The following is a 27,938-nucleotide window of genomic DNA, read 5'->3' as shown; positions in this document are numbered from 1 at the left end:
TTCATGAGTGATAAACAAAAAAAAAAAAGTTAAAATCATTAACATACCTCTCATATAGCTACTAATTAGGGTCCTGAATTTCCTGAGAGTCAAAGTCATGCGACGTTTGACTCATGTGAGCCATGAATTCCCGCATTTCCTGTCCAATTTTCTCATATCTCAACTGGGCTTGGTGAGACTCTTGAAATTCTTACTCTAATGTGAAGAGTCGATTCTTCAATGCTTGATTTTCTTGTTCTAGGACGTCTACTCTAGTAGATGATTCGCTGGGATAACCCCTAGCCCTAGGGGCCATCACAAATCATAAACAACTCTCATTTGGGACCCAAGATCATAGAGGGTAGAGTTCTTTTTCCTTCCACTGACTACATCATAATAGATCTCATTTACTTGGTCGATGGAAAGAGTCTACATCTTACCTCCCTCTCAATCAGGTTAAGATATCTGTGCAACTCTAGCAGTCATTTCATCCTATTTAAAAATAAATTTATATAAGATATAAAATTAGAAAAGCTAATCATTGTTAACAGTTAAATAAGTTTAAATTTTAAATTTTTACGTCTAATGCCTACGAGCGAGGATCGACAAATGTGTCATCTTTTGACTTATATGTCTTGGTAAAAATCTCCCAACAAGTAGGAGGTCATTATAGTTCACATTCCTAAATATTAAATAATGCAATTAAATTAAAATAAAATCATTGATAATTAAATAATTATGATATAAATATAGTGATTGTAAACTCACCAAGTCTATGACATGCTTGACGATGGAACGGGATCCAACTATATGCTTTATAGATCCGATGTTAGGGCTAGCAAGCTCGGTGTTTCTATTGGCTTTAACTGTACCTGAATTTGATTGTCATCTTTCTACAGCTTAGATGGCTTGCCATGCATCCCAAACATCATCTGGGATAAAAGATGATCTTGCACCCTTTCTTCTGCATTTGTATAGCGGATCCTTGTACAGTTTAGCACATACATTCCATGTTTCTTTAAATGCTTCCTCATGCCCTAGCTCCCAGGTATATTTTTTTGTAAAAAAAAGTTTATAACTTTGTATAAACAAAAAATCCTAATAATAAAAATAACTTATCAAAAACTTCTGATATTAAAAATCTCGCATACCCTCATCTACATGTCTCCATGTAGTACTAGAAAGACACACTCTTTCTTTAAATTTACTAGATATCTATGCTGCTACTCGATGGTCATCTAGAGTAAAACTGTATTATATAATATATAAATATTAGACATATATTATAAAAAATATATATGAATTAAAAATTACTAATAACACCAATACTTATTAACCCCCAACAACCCACAAGATAGTCTGACCACCGAGTGTTGCTACCTGATCTAACATATCTATATTTGCACAATAATATTATAACACATACACATTCAAAATAATAATCAAAAGGTTAGTGAGATATACATATAACAAAACAAACAATTTTAACTTATTCTGAATCAATTTATAATAATACTAATATTCAATCATTGTTACAATCTAAATCATCAACATTAACATTTTGAGAATCCTCCTTGCTAGACTAAGTTAGTTCAACAGGCTCCTCACCGTTGGACATCTCTCCATCATCTATCTCTTGGTAAGGTACATTAGCATCTACAAGTAAAGCAGATGTTGATTGAATCTGAGAATTTAGTAAATGTATCTCCACTTCTTCATTTTGAAATGCATCACGGTGTTGGGACACGATGGAGTTTGATATTTCTATGGTCAAGTGATTCTTCATACGACAAACTGCTAATCATTTACTAACTCTTCTTGCCTTCGTCGGGTATTCAAGATAGAAAATCTGACCCGCTTGGACCGCAAAAATGAAAGGTTTAAACTTGTCGAATCTATTGTTTGTGTTAACCTCAACAAAATTATAGTTTGAGTGTATTCTAGTACCTATTCTGGAAGTCAGATCATACTCAAAATATTTGAATAACATACACCTTTTTATGGGTAAGACAAGATATTCAACCTCAATGATTTCTTCAAATCTCCCGCAATAATTAAACTCAAAATTATTATTGTTGATAGATCCTTTTACGTAAATACTAGAATTAAAGGTTATAGTCTTTGTGAATTTTAGTTTTCCACGTGGAATTTGAAGTCATTAATGTAGTAACCAGAATACACTTGTATCTTATGGAGGGGTCCAGATGCAAGATTGATTATCCTTTCATCTTTCACATTTGATATTCTATAATCATTCACCTACAATAGTAAGTATGATATAAATTAGGTTAAAATTTGATACTGATGTATAAAAAATTATTTATTCTTTAACTTATATAGATTTGAAACTATAATGCAAATCCCATCTCTAACTTTTCCTCTTCCTCACTTGCACTGATTGATGGATGTTAATACTAAAGTTGTTATATGTAAAAGTTATGATGGATGAAAGGTAAATTTAAGACAATTGGGATACCAAACAAATAAAAAGGGATTAGTAGTTGATTATATCAATCAACTCACCTTATGTACGGTTTGACCTTCTCACAATTCAGGAGTATATATGTTTTTGCAGCATGATATTCTTGTTGATTTAACAATCTCAAAATAGATGCACCAATTTGCTTACCAAGAAACTTGAAAATAGAAAGCATTATTGGGTCAATCAGTTGAGTATCATTAGAATTTCTAAGATACTTATAATGTCTAATTTTGATATTATCAACAAAATAATATGAGCAGAAAGAAGTTGCTTCTTCAACAAAATAAGTATTACATATTGACCCTTCGACTCTTGCTTTGTTATGAATATTATCCTTTATTTTTTTAAAAATCATTCAAATGGATGCATCCATATATACTGCACAGGACCAGCTAGTTATGCCTCGTAAAGTAGGTGAACGGGTAGATATTCTATTGAATCAACAAAATTTGATGGGAATATGCGCTCAAGCTTACATAGTATTATAGCAATATCAGTTTCTAGTTTAAGTATATCGACTATCAAAATATACCTCACAAATAAATTTTTTAAAAATAGACTTAATTATGTAGCAGGTCATGGAAAGCTATTGGAATAAGTCTTTACATGAATACATGATAGTCATGATTCTTCATTCCAAATATTTTTAACTTATTCATATCTACGCATCAGGACATATTAGAAGCATACCCATCAGGAAATTTGATTTGTTTTAACTAACTACATAAAACTTGCTTATCTTTCTTGTCTAATGTATAACATGTTGGGAATAGTGCCCTCAAAGTATTGTAATTGGATTATGTTTTTTAATAAAAGCGACATTTGTCATTGAACATATTTTGTTTTGAATATCATAGTAAAATCCTTAGTTTATTGGATGTAACCATAATTTAGTATATATAAGAGTTATATATACAAGAGGATTAAATTATGGATAATAAACTTAAATTAAGTCTGTGATGAAATTAATTAAAGTATGGGATATTTAATTAAAACATCACTAATGCGGCCCATGAACATTTTGAATGTGACTGTCTTATCCGGACCGTTGATGTGAAGACATCTAGCTGGGGGCATTTATATATAATGAGATTATGTAAGACTTGGACCGATTTAATTAGAAATTTCATAATAAATTCCGTTATACTATGAAATTCAAATTAAATCATAAAGATGATCATATATGGATAGATCTTAATCCTGAAGTAATTATAAACTCCTATTTATTTCTATGTAATTCTTAATTTGCTTGTTTAAAGTTTGCAATTACGCATTCTCAACACTTGCATTTTAGATTTACATTTGAAATGAATGGCTGGGAATATAAATTTACAGATATGGAATCCATTCCTTCTTGCGGGAAGCAGAAAGATAATTCCCTCATTTGTTAATTCTGGAACTGAGTGTTGGGCCCAATCGATTTATAATGGAATTATAAATTGAACCACTCACTAGTGGATTAATGGTAAATGAGGTTTAAAAATAATTGGAGAGGTAAACGGAAAATTTCCTAGCTCCAATTATGAATTATCTATGGAGGATTAATCCGTATGTAATGATTATATCAATAGACGACTCTTTTCATAGAGTAAGATATTCTATAATAAAGAAGAGTGCAATTCCATATTTTTAGTGGAGTAATAATGGAATTAATAAATTGAATAAATTAATTAAAGAGTTTAATTATTTATCCAATTTATTGGAGCTTCTTATTATAGGTCCATGGTCCCCAGTACGCCTTCTTTATTACTGACGGGCTAAAAATGCAATTAGAAATCAAATATGAAAATGGAAATTTGTTTCCATAATTCCAACGGCTTGGAGATAAATTAAATATGAGATTTAATTAAAATTATAATTATGTGATAATTATAATTTGTGAATTATTATGGTAATATCCAAAAGGATATTAATAATATCTTTAATATATTTGGAATATATTAAATATTATAAAATCCAAAAGGATATTAATTATATCTTTAATATATTTGGAATATATTAAATATTATGAAAGGTCTTTTGATTTTATCGTGAAAAACCAATTAAAAAGGAAAAAGAATTTTGGAAATTCTTGAAATAAATCGGTAAAACAAAACGAAAAAGGAAGAAGAAAAATCTTTGATTGATCTTTCTTTTAATAAAGGATCTTCCCTTGTTTTCCATAGCCACTCTCTCCCTATATACGTTTTCATGAGTTGGAGACAAGAGAGAGAGGAAAAGTGAGATAACAAACCTTTGAAAATTGATTTGTTATTTCATTTTGACGTAACTCAGGTCTATTAACCAGTCCTTTTAATTCCTCATGTAATTTTACAGTGTCTTTAGTTTTTCCAAGAACATTCATTATTGTATTGAAGGTATTATCAAAAAAAAATTTCATGACATGCATCACATCTAAATTATATCGAATCAATAAATACTTCTAATATGGTAGCTCCTAAAAAAATACTTCTTTTCTTTCAACCATATTTGCACATCCTAACAATGTATTTATTTATCTCATATGAATTAGAATCATATATTGGTAGGAATCCATAGCTGTCTATGTGGTCAATGATTTCTGCACCTGACTTGATTGTTGGTGTAAGTTTTTTGACTACAATATTCTTTAAAAAATTTATCTTATTTCCCCTGAAAGGGTGTTTAACTGGTCAAAATTTATGATGATTATCAAAACAAGATACCTTCCCACTACATGATGATGAAAATACATCAGACTCTGTCATGCAATGTGGGCATGCTAACTTACCAGTTGTGCTCCATCCCGAGAACATTGAGTACGCTAGAAAATCACAAACCGTCCAAAATTGGTTTTACTTGCAACATCATAAGTCTCTGATCCTACATTCCATAATGTCATTCAACTTGACAATCAGATGTTTCAAGAAAATATCTATCTTCTCTTTCAGATTTGTTGGACCTAGAATAAGTACAACCAGAAATATGAATTCATCTTTCATGCACATCCATAGTGGTAAATTGTATGGTGCTAATATAACTAGCCAATATAAATATTGTTATCTTGACTAACCAAATTGTTGAAATCCATCTATAGAAAGTTTCAATCTCACATTACGTGCTTCCATTGCAAAGGAGGGAAATATTGTATCAAGTTGTTTCCATATAGGGGACTCACAAGGATGACACATTATACCTCCTCCTTCATGCACATTCTCATGATGCCACCTCATATGACAAGCTGTTGTGGCAGATGCATACAAGTGTTGAAGTCTAGCAATTAACAAGAAGTAATACATAACCTTCAATGCAATATTTTTCTTTTTCTTCCCTGGTATGCGACAACGATGCTTATAACGAGGTGAGTACAGATTGTGCATTCAATCAATTCACTGTCTTCATTCTAATATATCATGTAGTTGCTTATATAACAATAAATCTTCTCTATAGGCAAACATAAATCCCTCACTAATTTTTTTGTACTATGGAAACTATCAGTCATTTGGTAATCAGCAAGGAGCAACTCTGACATCAATTGACAAATGTCATCATAACATCGTTCTGAGAAATGATAATCTGCTTTGATGTTTAATAACTTTGCAGTAGCTGATAGTTGGGAATGACCAGATGGAATACCTTCTCACACTTCTCTTTTACTAACCTTTAACATGTCATATAGTTGTTGAACTTCAGGTGTTGGTATTTCATTTATATTGGAATGATCAACTGCATTCATCATGTCATAAACCATTGATTGCATCACATTCTCTTTAGATGTTGATTCGCCTAAAATAGTTGTGCTAGATAAAGAAGCAACCGAAGTTTCAATTGGATCAAATAGATAAGGCTCTCTATGATAGTATAATTATAGTAATTAGAACAAAATTATTTCTACATATATGTACTTTCATGGTATCTTCATCACAGAAAATTTTATTTCTACATTTACAATGATTACATAGACAACGTAACTCTGCACCATTCATGCATTCTAGATGACTCTTAGGAAAGTTCATAAACTTTTCAACTCCAACATAATATTCAGCTCGAATAAATCTATTTTTTAATCTATTGTACATCCAAGCTTTATTCATATACATTGTAACCTTCTACAATAATAAATTTCTATTGAATAGAAATAATATGTAAAACTAAACACACATTGAATAGAAATTTTCATTGTAAATCTAACAAATCATAGTTAATATTAACCCAATTGATGGTTATATATTTGATCAACCATTAGCAAAGGAATAAAAGATCATTCTAATTAAATAGGTAGATAATTATTTAAGATTGATATTTGATGTACAAAAAAATATCTATTCTATTGATAAGTTCTGCTTTGGTATCGCACTAGCATCCAGATATTTTAGATGCTTTTTACTATGAGACGTAATTTTTCCTCGATCATCTTTTACCCCTCAGTTCTAACTCTACTCATTCGTTAAAGGTAAAAGAAAAAGGTAGATATTTTATGAAACCATATGTTTCCTGAGTTTGACCTCCATTGTCTCTAAGTTCTACTATTGCCATGACAAAATTGCCCGTCTGATAAATTATGGAAGTGAGCCGAAATAACATTTTAGTGTTGTAGATTCAAATTTTAGTTTCAATTCCAAAACAAAGATTCAATGTCGTAGAAAATTGATTTTAGTATTGTATATTCAAGATATAGTTTCAGTTTCAGTTTCAGTTCCAGTTTCATGTTGCAATTAGTAACTAGCCTTTATGTATATTATCTTAGCTTCATGCACTGGTCAATCCTTATGGTCATAAAATATTAAACTAGCAGTATTTGACAAACTTCAATCAAATAAATTTTTAGTTATAAAAATTATATAGTTCTATTAATGGCTTATTAGTGAATTTTATTTTTCATGCAATTGTAATCAATTTAATTTCGACATACCTGGATAAAAGTAGTCTAGAGAAGTATAATGAGATTAACATACAAAATTATCCCAATTGCAAAGAAGTTAAAGTTGTTCCCCTTCCACTGCAGCTGAGTTGAGATCAAAATCAACACGACAAGGTTACAAGATCAGCTTCGTACGAAGGTTACAAGCTCAGCACAACACAACATATTACAAGGTAAACATAAAAAATTGTAGCATCACCCTAAACCCAACGCCTGTGACTTCGACCAGGCCAGGCCTAACGTCAGCAAGCTCAGCCAAGTCGGGCCCAACACTGGCGAGCTCGACCAGGTCTAGCCTCATGCCAACGAGCTCACCTAGAATGGGCCCGATGCTGGAGATCGAGTTCAGCCTAAACCCTAAAAGTGACAAAGATCGGAGGAGCTTATCGATGTCGGTAGATCGGAGATTGAGAGAGGAAGGCCAGGGACAATTGCGCCAGCATCAAGAGAAAAAGTATCCGGAGAGGGAGAGGGAGACAGATCATGAGGGGGGAAAGTTTAGGTTGAAAAATCCTAAAAAATATGATATTAGCAATGGAAGTTTATTTTCGTCGCTAATTTAGCGACGAAAATAAACTTCAATCACTAAATTAACAATGGATATAAATTTTCGTCGCTAATACAGCGACAAAAGTCTAAACATCCGTCACTACTGTAGTGACGGAATTAAATCTTTGTCGCTAAAATACAACATAGCGACGGAAATAATATTTCATCGCTAATGTAGTGATGGAAATATATTTCTGTAACTAAATTAGCGACGGAATTAAAATTCCATCGCTAAATCTGATTATTCTTGCAATATCTTTTCTATCCTTCAAAGTGGGTTAGGCTCTTCATCAACCTTTTCCTAGCTCCTATTAAAATCCTTCATCATTTCAACTCCTAATTTGGAGGTTTCTATGTCCAAGCCCAACAATTATACTATCATCTCTAAGCATTCATTGGATCTCAAGCCCTGAGTCGGATTTTGGACACTAAATTTTCAAGTTTTGAGTCAAATTTTAAAATGTAAAATACACTCTTTTGGATCAATTTGAGTTTTAGAATTATTATATAAAATAAAAAATAGCTTGATTTCATTTTAGACTCCTAAAGATGTAGTTTAAACTATATTAATAAAAATAAAATATAACAAATCTAATATATACATATTCATATCTGTTCTACTGTATATGAATTCACAAAATAGAACAAAGTAATACATTCATGGATTAATTTGGTACTATCAATTTTGAGGCATTATTTGCCAATCCAAAAATAATAATAATACTTGTGCAATATAAACGAAGATTGCACTGACTTTGTATAATGTTAGCAAATATTACAAAGTTGTTCTTTCACTTTAATATGTACTCATTTTTTATCCGTCCCATACTCGTTTTCTCTCATTTCTCTCCTTCGAAATGGTTTTCCCTCTTCATCCTCCTCTTCAAACTTAGTTTCTTTTCAAATCTTCCATCGTTTCAACCCCTAATTTGGAGGGATTGGTCAAATCTTCTATCGTTTCAACCTCTAATTTGGAGGAATTGGCTTTCTCATTTTCTGTCCTATCCCAACAGTTATATCATCATGAGCCTAGCTATCTCAAGCCTTAGTCAGATTTTAACTCAAGTTTTAAAATTTTCATTCAAATTTTAAAGATGTAAAATACACTATTTTAGATCAAATTCAAATTTTTGAAGTTTTATATAAAATTAAAATTTTTGCAAAACTTGACTTCATTTTGGACCACTAAAAGTCCTATAGTAATAAACATTTAGGAACATAATTGTTAAATTTATAAATGTATTGACTAAATTGAAAATTTCCAATTAAAACCTAATTCCCTCCCACTCCAAGCATGACATTCTACTCTCGCTATATATGGTTGCCGTAGATGCCACCACCCCATCTCATCTAAAACCTAATCTTCTCTCCTTTCCCGTCATTGCACGCCAACGACGCCTCCTCTTTTTCATTATTACAAACCCTGAACCGTATCTCATTGTTTCCCACTACTTAATCATTGATTGTCGACTCACTACCCTTCGTTCTTGTTCTTCACTATCATTGTCGACTGTTTTAGCCACCACCGGTTGTCACTATTGTCGTCACCCAGCAACCATGGGATTGTCCTTGCGGTTGCTACAAGCTCATAAAGCAAAAGGGCAATCTTTTCTTATTCCCTACATCAAATCAAATTTAAATTTTCTCCTCGCGTTATTCGGTGTGCTATGTTAGTTCTTGAGGGACAAATCAAAATGGATGGAATTGATATAGGCTTGGAGAAAATTTTATTTCATCTTCAAGTTATGGATAGCCTTACTAAATCTTTTCAATGGTATGAAGCTCTAATGGCATTGGATTTTTTTTTTTCACTTTTGCATGTTTAAGGAGCTCTTTGGTTTAGTATATTTTAGGTTGAGTTATGGTTAAGCTTAAAAGTGCATGTGGGATTGAATAAGCATTCATCGAGCTCGCATTCCAAGTATTCTTATTTGTCTCGCTATATTTACCTTGTACATGATTTAATTTATGAAAATAGATATTATGAAAAATAAAAATAAATTCTAATCTCGTCCCTACTCTTTACTTGTGTCCTTTTTATTTCTAATTGATTTCTATCTTATTTATCTCTTATTTGAGATCAAGATAAATTAAATTATCTAATTAATTATGATAACTAATAAAAATAGAAGACTAATTGGATTAGAAAGTTTCAGCTCCATGCTCTAAAAGAATTTATGCTAACATTGATATTAATTAACAAAATAATATATGCAACATTTATGCTTAGAGTTTCGATTCTACATTTCGAAAAAGGTACATTATCATTAATATTAAATTGTCAAGATAATAAATATAACACTTACATTATAGAACTTTGACTCCACCCTTTAAAAGAGCTACGTGACTACTTGTAGCTTAGAACTTCGACTCCACCCTCTAAAAGAGCGTAACTGCGTGATTACTTATAGTTTAGAGTTTTGACTCCAATTTTAAGAGTTGTATGACTATTTATAGTTTCGAGCTTCAGCTTCAACCTCTAAGTGTAACACCCCCCCTCCTTCTTACTAATAGGGGAGATGGTACGTACTTAAACTTTTCTCATTACTCTTACTTATTAAATAAAATAACTCAAATAAACTTTTCTTTTTCTGTTTAGAATGCGGAAGCCAAAAGAAATAAATATAAATTCTTGGACATAAAATAAACATTTATATAATTCTTGATCTTATTCCGCGGTTCCGCCGACACCACACATCAAACACTTTTCCAGCTGCCTCCTCTTTCCTAAAACTTTTCCCTTTTATTTATCTGCAATATGAGGAATGCAAACTATAAACAACGCTTAGTAAGTACATCATCTAACTCACAAAAACCATGGAAAACTTCGTCATAACATATGTCACATGAAAGAAAATGCTGGTAAATGATACGGGGAAACTTATACTATATATAAGTGAAAATAGATAAACATCCTTCTTTGGGCCCAGCGAGGTATCAATGCAGACATCTCTTACATAGGCGAACCTTGTGCCTTGAATTCCTTTTCTTATGGGCGAACCTTGTGCCCGGAATTCATTATGGGCGAACCTTGTGCCCTGGATTCCTTTCCTTGTGGGCGAACCTTGTGCCCAGAATCCTTTATGTCTTGCATTTCTTATGGGCGAACCTTGTGCCCGATACCCGCCTCTTAAAAGTAAAATATCTTTCTCATACTTTTTATATCATGCAATTCTACCATTTACGTATGCTTCAACAAAATCATGCATATACTTTAACAAGATCATGTTTATGGAAAAACACAAGAAATTAACAATTTATACACGCTATGTAAAAGAACTTTATGCATGCTTTTAATAAAATCATACTATAGAAAGAGCAAAGAAAATAACGGAACTACTCATACTGCAGGTGAGAGATGTACTTACCTTGTTTATTCACTAGGTTTTTAACGCTAAGGTTTATGAATTGGAAGATCTTCTCTGAAATGCTCTAGTGCCTTCTCCGCGCAATCTAGCAAAAACCATCACTATAACTTAACCAAAAGTATTAATTTAACCTGATCTAATCACTCAACCTGGTTAAGAGTTAATCCTATCCCAATCTAGCCAAACTCATTATAATTTAGTTTAAATCTTACTTAATCAATAAATAAGATTATTAATTAGTCAATTAATCAATAGATTAAATGTTAATCAATCATATTAACTAACTTGATAATTAATTAACAACTAATTAGCTAATTAATTAATCTAATTAATCAATCAACTTAACTAAATACACAATTTATTTCTGACTAATTATTAAACTAATTAATTAAATAAATTTTTAACTTGATTAACCAAGAACTAATTACTAAATTAACTCATCCCCAAATAAATTAACTGATTAACACATTAACAAATTAACTATCGATTAACCAATAATTTAATTAATTAATTAATTAACTTAATTAATTAAATCTAATAATTAATTAACCTAATTAATTAAAACTAATTAAAATTCCCTTTACCGATTTAATCGGCGACTTCCCACGTAGAGGAGCTCGGACCGACGGCAGAGGCGGCGTCGGCAGGTGGCAGGGCGGCGGCGTCTTTGGCAAGAGGAGGATCGCGGCCGGCGGCGCCAGGGGAGAAGGGCGTCGACGGCAACAGGCGACTGCGGCTCGGCCGGCGACGCTGTGGAGGGAGGAGGCTTCGGCACCGGCGGCTCTGCTTCCCTTCACGCAGCGGCGGTGGAGGAGGGAGGGAGACGGGAAACAGGGGAATGGGCGGCGCCTCCGCTTCTCTCCGAGCAGTGCCGGTGATGATGCTGGTCCTCCCCACACGAGCAGGCGACGGGCGGCGATCAACTTTTCCGGCTCAAACAGAGGCAGCGGAGAGAGAGGAATCGCGAGCGAGGTGGGCGCGGCAGGGCCCCGTTCGGCTAGGGTTCGGCCCTCCTTTAAAGCTCTCTCCGTTCCGTGTTTTCCGCCGGCGGAATCGGACGCGGCTCGCGCGGAGAAGTCGGCGGCCGACGCGGTCTGCGCGAGGAAGAGGTCGCACGGAACAGAGGAAATGTTCGCGTGGTTCAGGCCGGAAGAAAAAGAGAAGAAAATCGGTTCACCTGAACCGGGTTCGAGTTACTGTAGCAAACCATATTTGATTTTGGTTCGCTTGGTTCGGCCATCAAACGACCTCTGATTTGATCAAAACTGATCTTGTTAGATTCGTCTTCGCAAGACGAATCTTTTCACCTATTTTATTTTATCAAAACCTCTTCCAGTATGAACCCAACCAACTTGATTCAGTTTGGTTCAATCTTGGTTCGTTTAGTTCACTAACCAAACGATCTCTAATTTGACCTAAACCAATTTTGTTTAATTCGTCTTTGCGAGACGAATTTTCTCATTCCCTTTATTTTAATTAAAATGCCCTTTTATCACAAACTAAATCAATATAAAATTTATCGTATTCTAAGTTTAACCAAAGTCTTAAGTGAGGAAAATACGGGTGTTACACTAAGAGTTGCATGATTACTTATAGTTTAGAGCAATTAGCTTTGCGCACAAAGAAGATTCTTGAGTCTTTCTGCGTGTTTATAGATTTTGGCTAAATTACGATAATTTTTTCTCACTGAGTGGATTACAGGTCGTTCACCTTATTCTTATGTAAGGTACTTTATTAAGTGGATTGTGGGTCGTTCACCCTATTCTTATATAAAGTGTATTTTGGATGAATTGTGGATCGTTCACCTTGTATATGTATGTATGTGCATATACATGATATATTTCATATTAGATAGATTGTGGATTGTTCACCAACGTATATACGATGCATCTCTACTGGATAGATTATGAGTCGTCCACCCTTGATATATTTATGATATTTCTCGTATTGGATGGATTGTAGATCGTTTATATCATGTATATATATATGATATATCTTTATTAGGAGGATTGCGGGTCGTTCACACTATATATTTATATGTGATTAGGATGCACTTCATTTTGGATGAATCGCATATCATTTATTCATATATATAATGCATCCTTTACTAAGCAGATTACAAGTCGTCTATTATATGTAGTGTGTATTTATAGATTGGTTGATAAATTTAAAAAGAATATTGGTAAGAGAATAAAAGAGAGTATGAGAAATGATGAAATTGTGTAAGAAAAATTATAGTAAGAGATTAATGAAGTTAAGTGCAAAACATTATAACCTTCACTACCTTTTGTTCCTTGGACTATTATGAGATGCACCATTTTACATCATGCACTTCTTTCTTATATTTACTTTACATTTTGTGTTCACTTTTAAAGTTTTTTTATCTTCAGGTAAATTGTTGAGATATGTGTTTAATAATAATAGAGTTATTTTAAAAGTATGCATGTAGTTAGTTTAGTTAACTTTTGTTTATATTTTGCTCTGATATTGTTTCAATTCATGCACGACGAGCAAAGCCAGTGTCGTGGCATGTCTAACTCATATGGGATATGACAACAAGTGTTAAGAGATTTATCCCAAGTCACACATAGTTTAGATCTAAACCTACTCGGTTGCCCTAATATTTGCAAGGGTACAATTAGACTAACCAAGAATATATAAATTTATTTTCAATAATAAAAATTTTAGGAATTAAAATTTTAACACATGTATAGTCTCTTCTCCAACAAAACCAGTATAGAATATTAGAGGGTCTCATGAATAATAAAATTAAATTAAGTTGAACAAAATTTATATGAAGCAACCCTTCACAAACATTTCTATGATGATCTCCTTTAGAGCTGTCGAATCATAGTTTGATCCAAATTGAATTTCTCTAAATATTTTGAACCAACTTCTCTAGAGGGACTTTCATAGAGTGAAAGGCCCCTTTATAAATGCTTAGTTATGTATTTATTTTGTTCCACTCAATAAAACTCATATGAAAGTAGGTTTTTTATGTGGAGGCAGAGCCATTTGATTCACACTACAAAAATTTTATCAATTAGCGACGGACTATTTCCATCGCTAATCGGTCGCTAATCGAGATTAGGGACCGATTAGCGACGGAAATAGCTCGTCGCGTGTTTTTTGATCACTGACGTCACTTTAGCGACGGAATTTAATATTCCGTCGCTAATTAGCGACGGAATTTTTTAATTCGTCCCTAATTATTTAGCGATAATTTTTTAAACCGTCGTAAAAAATAGCGACGGAATTTAAAATTCTGTCGCAAAAAATAGCGACGGAATTTGAAATTCCGTCTCTAATTAGTGACGGAATTTCAAATTCCGTCGCTATTTTGTTAAAAAAATAAAAAATTATTTATTTTTAGTGTTTATTGCCGACGAAATTTAGAATTCCGTCGCTAGATTTAAAAAAATTAAAAAAAAAATTCGGTTATTAGCGACGGAATTATAAATTCCGTCGCTAATAATATAATTTTTAAATATATTTTAATCTATTTTTCTAAATTTCCCTATTTACACGACAACAAAACACGACATAATATAACAGAAATACACAAATAGACCTGGTAAAACACAACAGTAATATAACATCTGATTATAACACATATCAAAATACTCTGATACAATCTGAATACAATAACATAATTACAAATATCTAGATACAATGATACTATATCAAAATGTCAGAATACAAGAACTGATCAAAATTATATCTAAACCAGCCGAGGCAAAATAGAAGATCCTGCAAAAAAACCAATAAGATAGGTTAGTAATAGAACAACGTATTTGAAAAATGCATGTTTACAAGTAATAACGTAAAAAAAATTAAAAGTAATAGAAATGCTAATTTACCTTGCAGACAGCTACTGATTAGGAGCATTAGGGTCCTGAGTCTCTGTATCAGGGTCCACACCTCGCATCTCAGCTCGCAGCGCATCAAAAGCAAGCTGCGATGGCGTCTGGCCAAAGTCCTCCATCCAGGCCGCCATCTGCCAACCAAGCCGAGCTTGACTTTCTGCCTGCGCCTCTAATGCGGCGAGTCGATCTTGTTGCCGCCTCTAATACGGCGTTTTAACGATGAATTTGCGACGAAATTAAATTTTCATCATTAAATAACGACGGATATTATTATCCATCGCTATTTAACGACGGGACATTATAACATCCGTCGTAAAATAGTGACCAAATATCAGTTCCGTCGCGAATCTATTGCTGTATTACGGTTCCATCGTGGTAACGACACATTAGCGACGGAAATTATAATTCCGTCACTAAAAATAGCAACGGAATAATTTTCCGTCGCTAATTCCGTCGGTAAATCCAGCATTTTTTGTAGTGTCAAATTTAAATAAATTTGGAATGTTAATTCAGTGAAGGTATCCTTTAGTGCTATCAAATTAAAATTTAAATCGATCTAGAATCAATGGTCCCTCCCCTACTTAACCTTTCTACCCTAATGGCTTTGAAGGAATCTGAAGCACCAATAGAAAATTTCAACCTTAATTTTGTTAATTTCCAATTTATCTCTAAATCATATTACTCTTTTTTTTTAAAAAAAAAACAATCCTTCAGTTTAAAGCTTAAAAACATAATAAATTTTGTTGTGGGCTTATATCGCCATGAAATATCTATAAATTGAGTCATAAGATTAAATAGTTTCAATTTACGCCCACATCAGCTTTAAAAGTTTCATATATATCGAGACTACAATTTGATCAAATCAAATACTTGATTTTTAGGATAGGTATGCATGATTCAGTTTGGCAAGGAAATGAGAAAGATTCACATGAGAACTAATTTGATAATGATAATGATAAATTCTCTTGCAGTCAGAGAATTAATATTTATTTATTCTCCTTAATTTTTCTTGCTGAATTTCATACTCTTTTCTTCAAGGCAATGACTAAAATGGTGTGATTGGCTTTCTCCTTGAGAAGGTGCTTCAGAACATTTTGCTTGTATCGTGCGAATAAATCATCGAGTATGGCATCTCCAAATTGATGCACAATCAAGGGTTCGACCACTGCGCGAATGCAATCCGTCACATTTTTCGCACTTTTTGTATAGTATGATAGATCAAAAGAATCGTCTTCTGAATCATCAAATGGATCCCAACTAGATTCAAAGATCTCTACTCGATCCAAATCGAATAATCCTTCATGATGGATTATAGACTTCACCTCTTCAAGTGAAGGTCCGTAAATTGGCAAATTGAAGGCGTTGAACTTTTCTTCTGGTATGATTTCCTAAATTCATATAGGAAAAAAATTAATATTAACTATTTCAATCATTTTTACATGTTTAATCATAAAGTTGGTTAAATACAAACCTCTAAGACCATCAAATTAAGAGCTTCTGCAAGTAGTCTCCAAAGATGACATAAGTCACCGTGCTCAGGGGTTTTCTTTCTTCTTCCTAGAAATGTTAACATCATTCCACCTCCAATATTTAGTTCTGCATGTCGTGACCTAAGAAATGTTGAAAAATCTTTCTTATATTGCTCTCGATATGCTTTTGCTACTTGCGGCGAACTTGTTTCTGTCCAATAAATATTTTCTTTATTCAGTAAAATACCTTGTTCGTTCTCTAGTTCTTCAGGGACCTGTAATAGATTCAAAAGTATATATGATGACTAAATAAAGAAAAAAATATTATGTATATTAAAGTTAGTTGACTAATCATCAAATTATTAAAGAAATATTATACTACTAGAGAGATAGAGATTAACTAAGTACTTGTGAGAGCCACATTAAACAATAGGAAGAATGAAAGAAATGGACACTCGTGCAAGGGAAAAGCCTCCCGTAGAATGATCCTGCCACTCCGACCACATAATACGGCACCAACAACTCCCTCTTAATCTCCTCCTCCACCTTCTTCTTGAACTTATCTAGGGATTGGAAGACATAGTTGAAGTCATTCCCTGGGAGGTCGTTCAAGAAGAATTGCACCTCTAATGGCTTCTTCATCTCCATCATATGACGGAGTTCAACAATTATGTTAAGCACCTAAGAGGCCACAAGGGACATATATATTAGGACCAGAAGAGCAACTAAGATCAACAACAACCATATACTCACGGAGCAATGCCCGATATATATACCTGAGAGACTACAATAAATGTGTTGGAACCAGAAGAGCAACCTAAATCAACAACGACCATATGCTCAAGCAGCAACTCCTTATACATTTCTTCGATGGTGGTCGTCAACACAGGCTTCATTTGATAGATTGCCTTCTCCTGAGCATGCATATTTACTTAGCAATCAAAATCTAGTTACAAAGATACTAAAAGAAAATACAATCTAGGGAGTTGCATTGATCGACTTGGAGCCTTGAGTTGCTGGCGTAGCTAGTATCACCTGTACCCCCAACCATGTGAAGAGCTTGCTCCACCTTCAAACCCATCTCTCTCTCTCTCTCTCACACACACACACACTCTCTCTCTCTCTCTCTCTCTCTCTCTCTCTCTCTGAAGGCCTGAGGATCTGGTTAATATGAAATGTGAGGTTTATGGAGAATATAATGGAAATACAGGGAGGGTTATATAGGCCTCTTAGGGCATGGGCATTTGAATCAAGGGGAAGAGAGTCATGTCATCTACCTACCTCACTGGGATTATATCAGAATGAATGCATATTTGTCACTATTCACTGATATAACGCATTTATAGTATTGGAGAATGGACACGGTACGCCGGAAAAAAAAAATGCATGTGAGTCTTGCCTTGTTAATTTAATGTTGTCTCATTGACTAACTAGACAGCTCATTTCGAATAAATCTTTCTCTTTGAACCGTTAGATCAAGCAAAGTTTGATCTCAACCGTTTGTGGTCGCTTGTGGAATACACTTTTTATTTTTTATTTTTTAAAAAAGGACAAAGTAGATGATTTGATGCGTTACCAAAAAAAACATTTATGAGTTGTCTAGTTGTATCTAGATGAGATACAATTGATAGTGAATAAAATGTTTGTTTTTAAGAAAACATTGTTGCTGTCTCCTTCGACAAAGATCAAGCCACAAAAATATTGATCCGACAAATGAAAACATTATTGCGTTTTATTAATGAATATTAATTAATCATGATCTTGCAATTGACTAGTCCTATCCAAATAAATTTTATTGAAAATTTAGTATTAAAACCATATCAAAATATTGATGAAAGAGAAAGCATCAAAATGAAATTACTCATCCTAAAGACTAAATAAACATGACCGAAATGGAAAGGCTTAAAACATATACATATGTGCAACACACTCTATATACACGCGTGCAACACAATCTTTGTGTGCATATATATATATATATATATATATATATATATATATATATATATAGTTCTGATATCCCGCGCGACGAAAAAATCCGACACCCATACGCGACCGCCCGACCTCTCGACGTTCATCGCCGCCGTTCTTCGCCGTCCGGTCACCGCCGGCCACCATCCCGGGCTCGTTGGAAGCGCAACTCGACGGCGCACACATCGGCACCGGATTCCGGCCGGATTGGGCCGGAATCCGGCGGAATTCCGGCCGAAACACAGCAGACGCGCTGGTGGCCGATTTCGTCGGAATCCGGCCGGATTCCGGCCGAATCGGGGCCGGACTCCGGCCGCGGTCGACGCGCCCGGCGCCGGCGCATCGACCGCGACCGGAGTCCAGCCCCGATTCGGCCGGAATCCGGCCGGATTTTGGCCGAAATCGGCCGCCAGCGTCTGGCGGCGATTTCGGCCGGAATCCGGTCGGATTCCGGCCGAATCGGGGCCGGACTCCGGCCGCGGTCGACGCGCCGCGCCGGGCGCGTCGACCGCGGTCGGAGTCCGGCCCCGATTCGGCCGGAATCCGGCTGAATTCCGACCGAAATCGGCCAACAGTGTCTGTTGGCCGATTTCGGCCGGAATTCGGCCGGATTCCGGCCGAATCGGGGCCGGACTCCGGCACCCGCCGGACCGCCGGTGAGTTGCGGTTCCAATGGGTCCGGTCCGGCGGCAATCGGTGGTCGGACGGCGATGAACGGACGCCGGGAAGCGGCGAACGTCCGAGGAGAAACACTGTGCAATCGCGAGAAATGGACGGCTGAGATGGGATCGCGCACGAGCGCGCATCGGGCGGTTGCGCAGGATATCAAACTCGTATATATATATATATATATATATATATATATATATATATATATATATATATATATATAATATGATAGATTTTTGTTGATCTGACCTGATAAAAAAATTGTCAATAATCAATCCGAGTTGGCATCCGATCAAACTATGTTTTGACTGACCCAATAATGCTTCAAATAGCTCGTCCACTTGCTCACACAACTCGGTTGCTCAGATAGCTCGACCACTTGCTCACACTGCTCGATCGCTCAGATAGCTCGACCACTTACTCACACTGCTCGGTCGCTTAAACAGTTCGACCACAGCTCGACCGCTCAAACAACTCGGCCATAGCTCAGCCGCTCAAACAATTTGTTCAGTTCTCTTCTTCCTCAGATTCTTCTCGTTGGCGGGTTTGATGAAGGTTGAGGTGACATATTCTTGACTGTTGGTTTAACCGTCGATGGCATCCAGCCGGAACATTTTGGCACCGTCTATGGGAACTTGTTTTAGACGCTACGATGGTTAACACCAGACGCACTGCTGACAATGTTGGGATCGTCCCGATGCAATGCGCGTGTTCTCATGTTTCGAAAATGTGCATAGCGGAAATTAACAGAGAATTAAATTAATTATTATCACAACATACACATGCAAAGTAGGAAATAACATGTACAAGGCATGACAGGAAATTAAAATTTTTTGAATAATAAATTATTCTATGCGTACAAATAAAATTTTCAGAAATATTATTCTATGCATACCTATTTGATGACGTTTGAATGGTATTGACATCAATCGAGCGGTTGTTCATCGAGAATCAGGTTACACTGGTGATCCATGTTAAGCTCTCGTCTGGACGGCTTCGGAAACCATGAGTCGCGTCATCGTCTTCGGTACTAGCCGATGATCGATGACGATCGAATTGAGAGAAGCCTTATTATGGAAACCACGCAACAACGTTTGTCGCGATCATTCCGGGGCTTTCTTACTATCATCGAGAATCGCGCGTATTCCCGGTGTAGTTTTCGATGGTTAACCATTGATCGCCAATAACAGACAAGCACAAATGATTGGAAATCTTTTTCTATCACGATGAGAATAATTTTCTAACAGCAATTTCATAAATCACTTCAAGAAAAGATAACAAAATAAGAATTTCTTCTCTCCTCTCTCATACAATCGGAAAAGCAAAGGTGTAAAATACCGAAACTAGAGGAATTAATGGGCTAATGGGTTAGATTTAATGGTTAATGGATCCAACCCGATAAGGCAAGTTAAAGAACCGTTAAGAATAGATTAAAGCCACGGATGCCGAAGTTTTCTTCCCAATCGCGCGAGAAGAACCTCTGTTCTAGTAGCCGCTCCTCTGCTTCGTCTCCTTGCTGTCGACGCCGGCTGATCGAGCTCCACCGTCGGTGCCAAGACAAAGGAGGACACATCGGTGACCAAAGTCTGTTGTTGTTGGGGCTGTGTCAGAGGAGATCTGGACCCCGATTCGCCTTCTTCCGTCCCCATTCTTCCCTTGCCGAAGAAGAAGAGATCACCATCGAAGAGGAAAGGGACGTACGAGAAGACCAAGGTGAGGAGGACACCAAAAAAAAAAAACAAAAAAAAGGAAAAAAAATCGCCCGAAGAGATTTTTACTGGCCATTCTCCCCTTGCCGAAGAAGAAGAGCTCTCTATTATTACCGGTGCTCTATTATTGGAGGAACAAAAGTAATATCCACAGCCAAAAAAAAAAATCAAGAGGACCGAAGAGAAAAAAAAAGATCCAACCAAGGCCACAGCGATGAAGGAAGACACCGCCGGCAACAAGCTCCCCTACGTTCACATCCGCACTCGCCGACGACAAGCAACCGATAGTCACAGCTTAGTAGAGCGGGCTCGAAGGGAGAAAATAAATGCGCGGATGAAGTTTCTACAAGAACTGGTCCCCGATTACAGCAAGATAACAACACTCCATCTCCAATCAACATATTAGTTTAAGATTTTGATCAACATAGGCGAAGTAAGAAGTTTAAGTGAATCACAGTAGAGAAGTTTATAATATTATTCACTTTAGGCCTAAACATCTCATGGTTTTATTTTTAGAGTTTACCCAAAAGACATTAATACAATGAAGATATATATCTTCCATCTTATAAATTCATGATTTTTTTCATGTATTTTTAATATGAGATTTTGATTGTAATCCCAACAAGAAGAAGTCCCAATAGATCAAGGTTGATCGGATATTGGGCAACGAAAAATCTCAACAGTCAAGGGTGACCAAATGTTAAACAAGAAAGTCTAGGTAGGGTGAGGCCAATCAAATACCAAGCAAGACGTGATTTAAGCCTTGAAAAGGTTGAACTTAAGGTTAACAACGCTAAACTCTGAATTCGAGGTTTAAGGGAAGAAAAGGTGATTTGCTGTGTGATCAATCAATTGAGGAGGTTCATCAATCGATTGACGAGCACATCAGCTGACGCCGGACAAAATAGAGATTATTCCGAAGGCGAAAGATTGGAGGAGAATTTAAAAGAGATCAAGATTGAGAAATTGAAAAAATAGGTAGAAGTCGATGATGGCGCCGCTTCTAGATTTTTGCCAAAAAAGGAAAAATTTTATTAAGCAATCAAATTGGTCGTAAACGACTAAACACGCTTATAAATAGGCTATAAACCTAAAAACCCTAGCTTGACAAAGTCAAAAATATCCCAAAAAATTTTAAAAAGAAAATTACTATAAATAGTAAAAAATAAGTTTGGAGATACGAACGGAGTACAAAACGATGTCGGATGGGGCCAAAAGTGGGCCAGTATGAGTTTTATTCCGTCTTGAATAAAGGTCTCTAAAAGAGCTTCGAAACACATCTGATCGTGCCTCTTTCTGATTCCCAAGTCAAAAGTTATGACCCGTTGAAGTTCGACTCCTCATGTGTTGCCCCTGCATCATCAACTAATTACTCAAAAGTAAAAAGCTTACCAAGTCGATTGGCCATAATTCGATTAGGCATTATCAATTCAATCGATTAGTATTTAAATTTCAAGTAATCTCAGTCGTCAATCCTTTGTCAGTGATCATTTAACAAACATTCAACGATCATCAATTGATTGGCGAATAAGCTCAATCAACTGGTAGGCAAAAATCAACTCGAACAACAACTGTATAAATAGGGTTTTGTTTGAAGAATAAGGTGTCGATTCTTTAAGTTTTAGAGATGAAATTAATGTTATTGCATTTTTCATCATCAACAGACAATCCAGAGTGACAACAAAGCATTTAAAGCAAAGTTTTCTTTAAATTGTAAAGTGTTTTTCTTTTCATTTCTATTTTGTTCTTTGTGTTTGTGTTGCTTGTAAACAATAAGTGTTGTAAGAGATTTCTCCGTCTTTGAAAGATATCCAAAAAAGAGAAGGAATAGTGGGATAGATCTCTAGGACTATGCTTTGGAATTGTCGTCTTGGGCAGCAACAAATCAAATAAAATCGATTTGTTTTGTGTTTGTGCTTTCTTGTATTTGTATTTTATTTCCGTTGCGTATTAACCTTTTATAGATGAACAGGGAGAATCGAAGTTATTCACCCCTTCTAACTTGCACTGATCCAAAAATCTTATTGTTTTTACTGAACCCATTTTGGAGTATCTAAATTAATCTCACACAAATCCATTTGAAAAAGTGGTCTAGCAAGAAATTTATTAATAAAAAATAATAAATTTCATTAATTTAGTAGGTCAACATCTTCCTCACCTCACCTAATGTTTGTCCAATTAAACTTTAATAGGAAACTTTGAAAAACTCATTAATTTACCTTAAATTTCAAACTATTGGAAAATAAGATATTCCTCTTTAATTTGATATAGAAAAAAATCTAGTCAATCGCCCATCGAAAAAAATCTTTAAATCGAATACAAACATCTCTAATATATAATTTAATAACTTATCTTGTAAAAATCACTATCTTTTATTTTCCATAATTTGCGGCCACACACCACACAAACCCCATAAGTTTCAATGAATTTTTATTTTAATAGAAGGGAAAATAAATAAATTTGTCTTGTTCCTCCCTTTTTAAATTTAATTATGTAATCAATTTACACAAACTAAATTCACATTAGGCAAATTAAAGAATTTGAAAGTAGAGACTGGACTTGTCAAATTAAAGAATTTGTCTCGACATAGAGTCTAACTAATATAATTAAATGACAATGCAGAAGAGATATTCAAAGTAGACGACTTGTCAAATTAAAGAATTTGTCTCGACGTAGAGTCTAACTAATATAATTAAATGACAATAATGCAGAAGAGATATTCAAAGTAGACGACTGGACTTGTACATAAATAAATCAACACTTGGACGTGAAGTCCAATTAAATGACGATGCAGAAGAGAATCAGAGATATTACGACTGGACTTGTACATAAATAATCTTAATTAAGTTGATGTTTCGTGTAATGACCTCCATCCTTCTTAAATAATCTCGACGACTACCACCTCTCTTCCAAGTATACATCTTTCAAAAGTCAACACTCATGACCCTCCAATTAGTCAAATATGTGGATAAGTGTGAATATTTAAGCCCATGATATATGTAAGGATTAGAAATAAGTCTGAATATCTAATTAACCTAATTAAAAGTCCAACTTGCTTGGTTCATATATGACTAGGGAAATGGTCGATATCTCTTAAATTATTAATCTATTATTCTTTTCACTGAATCACTTTGGTGCTTGCAAATTAATCTCACACAAATCCACTTGAAAAAGTGGTCGAGCAAGGAAATTTACTAAATGAAAAATCAATAAATTTCATTTAATTAGTAGGTCGACATCTTCTTCACCTCACTTAATTAATGTTTGTCCAATCAAACGTTAATAAGAAATTTTGAAGAACCTTAAAAGTCTTTAATTTGCCTTAAATTTCAAGCTATTGTAAACATTATCCATGTTATAGGCAACATATTTTTTCACCAATTAAAAAGAACAATGATGATGTTTATTTGAGTACATAGAATCAATTCAGTCTTGTGGATCAATTACAATTTAAGTTAAGTAATGATTAGATTAGCTCAACCTCCTTAAATTAATCATGTTATAGCAAATAATTTTTTTTTAAATCATAATAAAATTATTTGGATGACTTTATAATTCTTAAAAGTATTTTGGCATGTTTAAGATATTCCTCTTTTGATATAGAAAAAATCTAGCCAATCCCTCCCCCTATTTGCAACATTACAATTTATGTCCATGAGAGAATGTTGCTAATATTGGCAGATATAGTTCACTAAATTGAAAAAAGAAAAAAAATCAAAAATCAAAAGTATATAAAATAGCATGTTAATAGATTTTCTTTTATTGAGATACCTGACATAACATTACAATTTATCTTTGAATTAATTTATAATTTGTTAATTGGTACAGAAAAATTATAGCTCATGATTTTCCTTAATAGATCATAAAATAGATTTTTCTTTGGACCGACATATTGTGTACATAACATACAACTATATACAAGCTATATTAATTAATTATTATGTTTACACTACTTTTGTTAGCCACACCCTATTAGAAAACCTTATGTTGTAAATATATATGATTCCAATTATTTCAATAAGTGGTAAACCTATATGTATGATTTGAATCATTTTGGAATTTGAACTAGTTTAATTAGTTATGAATTTTTGTTAATTGGATGATATCATAATTTTAAATAATTAAATAATTTGTGAGAGATCAATTTTTTTATTAATCTTTTGGGTATAAAATTCGTACTTAATGATGCGACCAACAGGATCACCATATCCATGCATCAAAAATAATAGAAATTTAGATGATGTAAGGGTTAGAAATAGCTAGGAGAACGAGCATGTTGACTAACTAATTAGTGAACTTAAAGTCCAACTTTGCTTGCTTGATTGATTGACAGGGGAAATTAAAAGGACGTCAATATGTCTTATTATGTGAAAATTAAACTTATTGAGTTCGATTGATGAGAAAAAAGTTTGTCAATAAATTTCTAGATTAATTTAGAAAAAACTGTCCTAATAAAATACATTGAAATTGAAATATTTTGTAGGTCGATATATACTATGCAAATTCTTGAACCATGATTGTTCATAAAACGTGGAAGTCATCATACAATTTGGCCTAGCTAAATGTCAAGCTATTGGAGTTTATAAATTATCAACAATAATTTCTTTGACTAATTGAAAAGAGCAATGACTAATATATAATTTATTAATTTATTTTGTATAAAAATATCTCATTAACATAGGATATGCATGTTTTTCTTAAAAAAAAAGTTGCTTGTCACAATAGATTCCTGTTACAAATTTGTGACGAGAATTTGCACCATTCGATTTTAAAGTTAAGATTAGATCCAGGCTGTAGATTGAATGAGTGATTGCGATGGCCTGGATTTAATCTTCTATTTTAAAATCGAACGGTCCAGATTTTCGTCACAAATTTATGACAGGAATCTGTTACGACAAGGATCCCAACTGTTTTTCTTATTTACTCTGTCAGAGGAATTATTGGCTTGGCAAGCACGAGGAGAGGTGATCTCCTTGGTGCGGCCAACCCAGAATTCTCCATCATGTCCAGATCTTCGATCTTCATGCTTTGAGGAAGCTTCCAGTCGAAGTGGAAGAGGAGATGAGCCAGCGCAACTTCCGCGGACGTCAACCCAAACGTCATGCCGGGGCAGATCCTTCGCCCTGTGCCAAATGGAATGAACTCGAAGTTGAAGCCCTTGAAGTCCATCGAGCTGCCTTCAAATCTCTCTGGCTTGAAGCTCTCTGCATCAGAGCCCCAGTACTGCTCATCTCTACCCAGTGCAAATGCATTGATGAGCACTCGAGCTCCGGCAGGCACTCGATATCCCATGACCTCACACGTTTCCAAACATACTCTCGGGGCCAACAGAGGGGCAGGAGGGTGGAGCCGCAGCGTCTCCTTGATCACCAAATTCAGATATCTGAATTTGGGGATGTCACTCTCTTCGAGCTTGGTCTTCCCTTGCATAGCCTCCCTCATCTCCTTTTGGACTTTCTCCATTGCCTTGGGGTTCTTGATCAACTCTGACATAGCCCATTCAATAACCGTTGATGATGTTTCCGTCCCTCCCAGGAATATTTCCTAAAGATAATAAGCTATTAGCAATTGAAAGATATATAATAAACATTCTTTATATGTGTATGTAATTCATTTACCATGATGAAGGCCTTGACGCAGTTGGATGTGATTGGGAATTCTCGATTTTCTTCATCTTTAAGCTTGAGAAGTACATCGATGATTAGATCCTCCTCTGCAGCCTGGCAGGCTGCCTCGGCGGCCAGTGCAACTTGACGTTGTGCGATGATTTCGTCGAAGACTTTGTCGAGCTTTCCGTGAACTCCCTCTAACTTTGACTTCAATCCCGTGAGAGTATCGAGGAATTTGAGCGAGGGGTACATATCAGCCACCGAAAAGTTGCTCAGGTAGCTCATTGCCTCCTGCACCAGGTCCAAGAACTCCGCCTGCTGTTTGCATTTGTCGCCAAACGCGACTCGGCTCACAATCGCATTGATCGTGGACATCACCATCTGGCTTAGATTAAGGACAGGTGTTTGAGCAAACGCCTTGCGGGCGATCTCCGCCGTGAGCTTACGGACTGCATCCACGCGGACGGCGGCGTAGGACTTGACGCGCCGGGAGTTGAGCATCTCCATGGCGTAAATCTTCCTCCTCTGCTTCCAGATGCCACCGTAGGGGACAAAGCCGACTCCGTCGCTGTCGTAGAGCAATATTTTGGTGAAGGTCAAGTCCCTGGGTCGGTCAGCAAATTTGAGATCATGGCGCTTGATGATCTCCTCCACGGCCTCCACGGACGAGGCGACGACTTGGTAGACTTGTCCGAGTCGGAGACAGATGAGGGGGCCATGAGTTCGGGCGAGTTGGAGGAGGATACGGTGAGGGTAGCCGCCGACGAATTGGTGGATGTTTCCGATGAGGGGAAGCCTGGGCGGGCCGGGTGGGAGAGGAGCTAATAGTACTTGTGCTCGTTGCTTATGCACTCTGCTCCTTGATCTCATTATCAGTATAGTTATGAAGAATCCGAGGAAGAGAGTGATGAAGAAGAAAGGGGAGAAGAGGGAATAATTGGCTTCCATGGCCATGCAAGTGGATCGATCGAGTAGTAGAGCACTTAAATTAATGCTAGCTAGTGTTTGTGATCGGATTGAGTGAGCTCTCTTCCTTAGCTTGCATGCATTTATAGAAGATCTAAAGCTCACTTAGTCATCACCGTATGCTCTTGTACAATTTAAAATGCATACTTCATTTACTAGTCAACCCTCGTGCCCCTCCAAGTCAACTACATATTTCTTTGGCTGAAGAACCAGTAATTTGAATTATATGCACACTTATATAAATTGATGTGACTGTATTCCCCGATTTCAATTACTTGTATGATTTGCATCATTTTGAAATTTGAACTAATTAATTAATTAGTTATGAATTTTAGTAGATTGTATGATACCTTAATTTTATATAACAAAATAATTGGTGAAGATCAATTTTTCTATTAAGTTTTTGGGTGGCTAGGGATTAA

General features: G+C 35.3%; 2 protein-coding genes and 1 pseudogene across 2 annotated transcripts; all 3 read right to left on the bottom strand.

Annotated features, from left to right (window-relative positions):
- Nucleotides 1–61: 61 nt before the first annotated feature.
- On the bottom strand, nt 62–15,254 carry LOC141815079 (uncharacterized; annotated as a pseudogene).
- Nucleotides 15,255–16,062: 808 nt separating this feature from the next.
- LOC141814362 (anthranilate O-methyltransferase 1-like) lies at nt 16,063–17,701 on the bottom strand. The gene is made up of 5 exons (XM_074702307.1): nt 17,593–17,701; nt 17,369–17,506; nt 17,001–17,273; nt 16,595–16,867; nt 16,063–16,511 (listed from the first exon to the last, which is right to left on the bottom strand). Exons 1-5 carry the CDS (start codon nt 17,671–17,673, stop codon nt 16,143–16,145), a joined length of 1,134 nt encoding a protein of 377 aa, XP_074558408.1. The 5' UTR covers nt 17,674–17,701; the 3' UTR covers nt 16,063–16,142.
- A 7,889-nt stretch (nt 17,702–25,590) lies between these two features.
- On the bottom strand, nt 25,591–27,570 carry LOC141815685 (alpha-humulene 10-hydroxylase-like). Its single transcript, XM_074703636.1, has 2 exons — nt 26,560–27,570; nt 25,591–26,485 (listed from the first exon to the last, which is right to left on the bottom strand). Exons 1-2 carry the CDS (start codon nt 27,502–27,504, stop codon nt 25,862–25,864), a joined length of 1,569 nt encoding a protein of 522 aa, XP_074559737.1. The 5' UTR covers nt 27,505–27,570; the 3' UTR covers nt 25,591–25,861.
- Nucleotides 27,571–27,938: the final 368 nt, after the last annotated feature.

Source organism: Curcuma longa, chromosome 21 (genome assembly GCF_044706935.1).
Source record: "Curcuma longa cultivar G26 ecotype Majalengka, Jawa Barat chromosome 21, ITB_CL_G26_1.1, whole genome shotgun sequence".
Classification (NCBI taxonomy): domain Eukaryota; kingdom Viridiplantae; phylum Streptophyta; class Magnoliopsida; order Zingiberales; family Zingiberaceae; genus Curcuma; species Curcuma longa.
This window is presented reverse-complemented; position numbering and strand designations above follow the sequence as displayed.

What these genes read in the sequence shown, in the direction of transcription:
- LOC141814362 (XM_074702307.1), bottom strand. Translation starts at nt 17,673, where the DNA reads ATGGGTTTGAAGGTGGAGCAAGCTCTTCACATGGTTGGGGGTACAGGT. An exon ending in CCAGCAACTCAAGGCTCCAA is followed by an intron (nt 17,507 to 17,592) that starts GTCGATCAATGC and finishes ATGCATGCTCAG; the next exon opens with GAGAAGGCAATCTATCAAAT. An exon ending in TTAATTTGATGGTCTTAGAG is followed by an intron (nt 16,512 to 16,594) that starts GTTTGTATTTAA and finishes ATATGAATTTAG; the next exon opens with GAAATCATACCAGAAGAAAA.
- LOC141815685 (XM_074703636.1), bottom strand. Translation starts at nt 27,504, where the DNA reads ATGGCCATGGAAGCCAATTATTCCCTCTTCTCCCCTTTCTTCTTCATC. An exon ending in GCGTCAAGGCCTTCATCATG is followed by an intron (nt 26,486 to 26,559) that starts GTAAATGAATTA and finishes TATTATCTTTAG; the next exon opens with GAAATATTCCTGGGAGGGAC.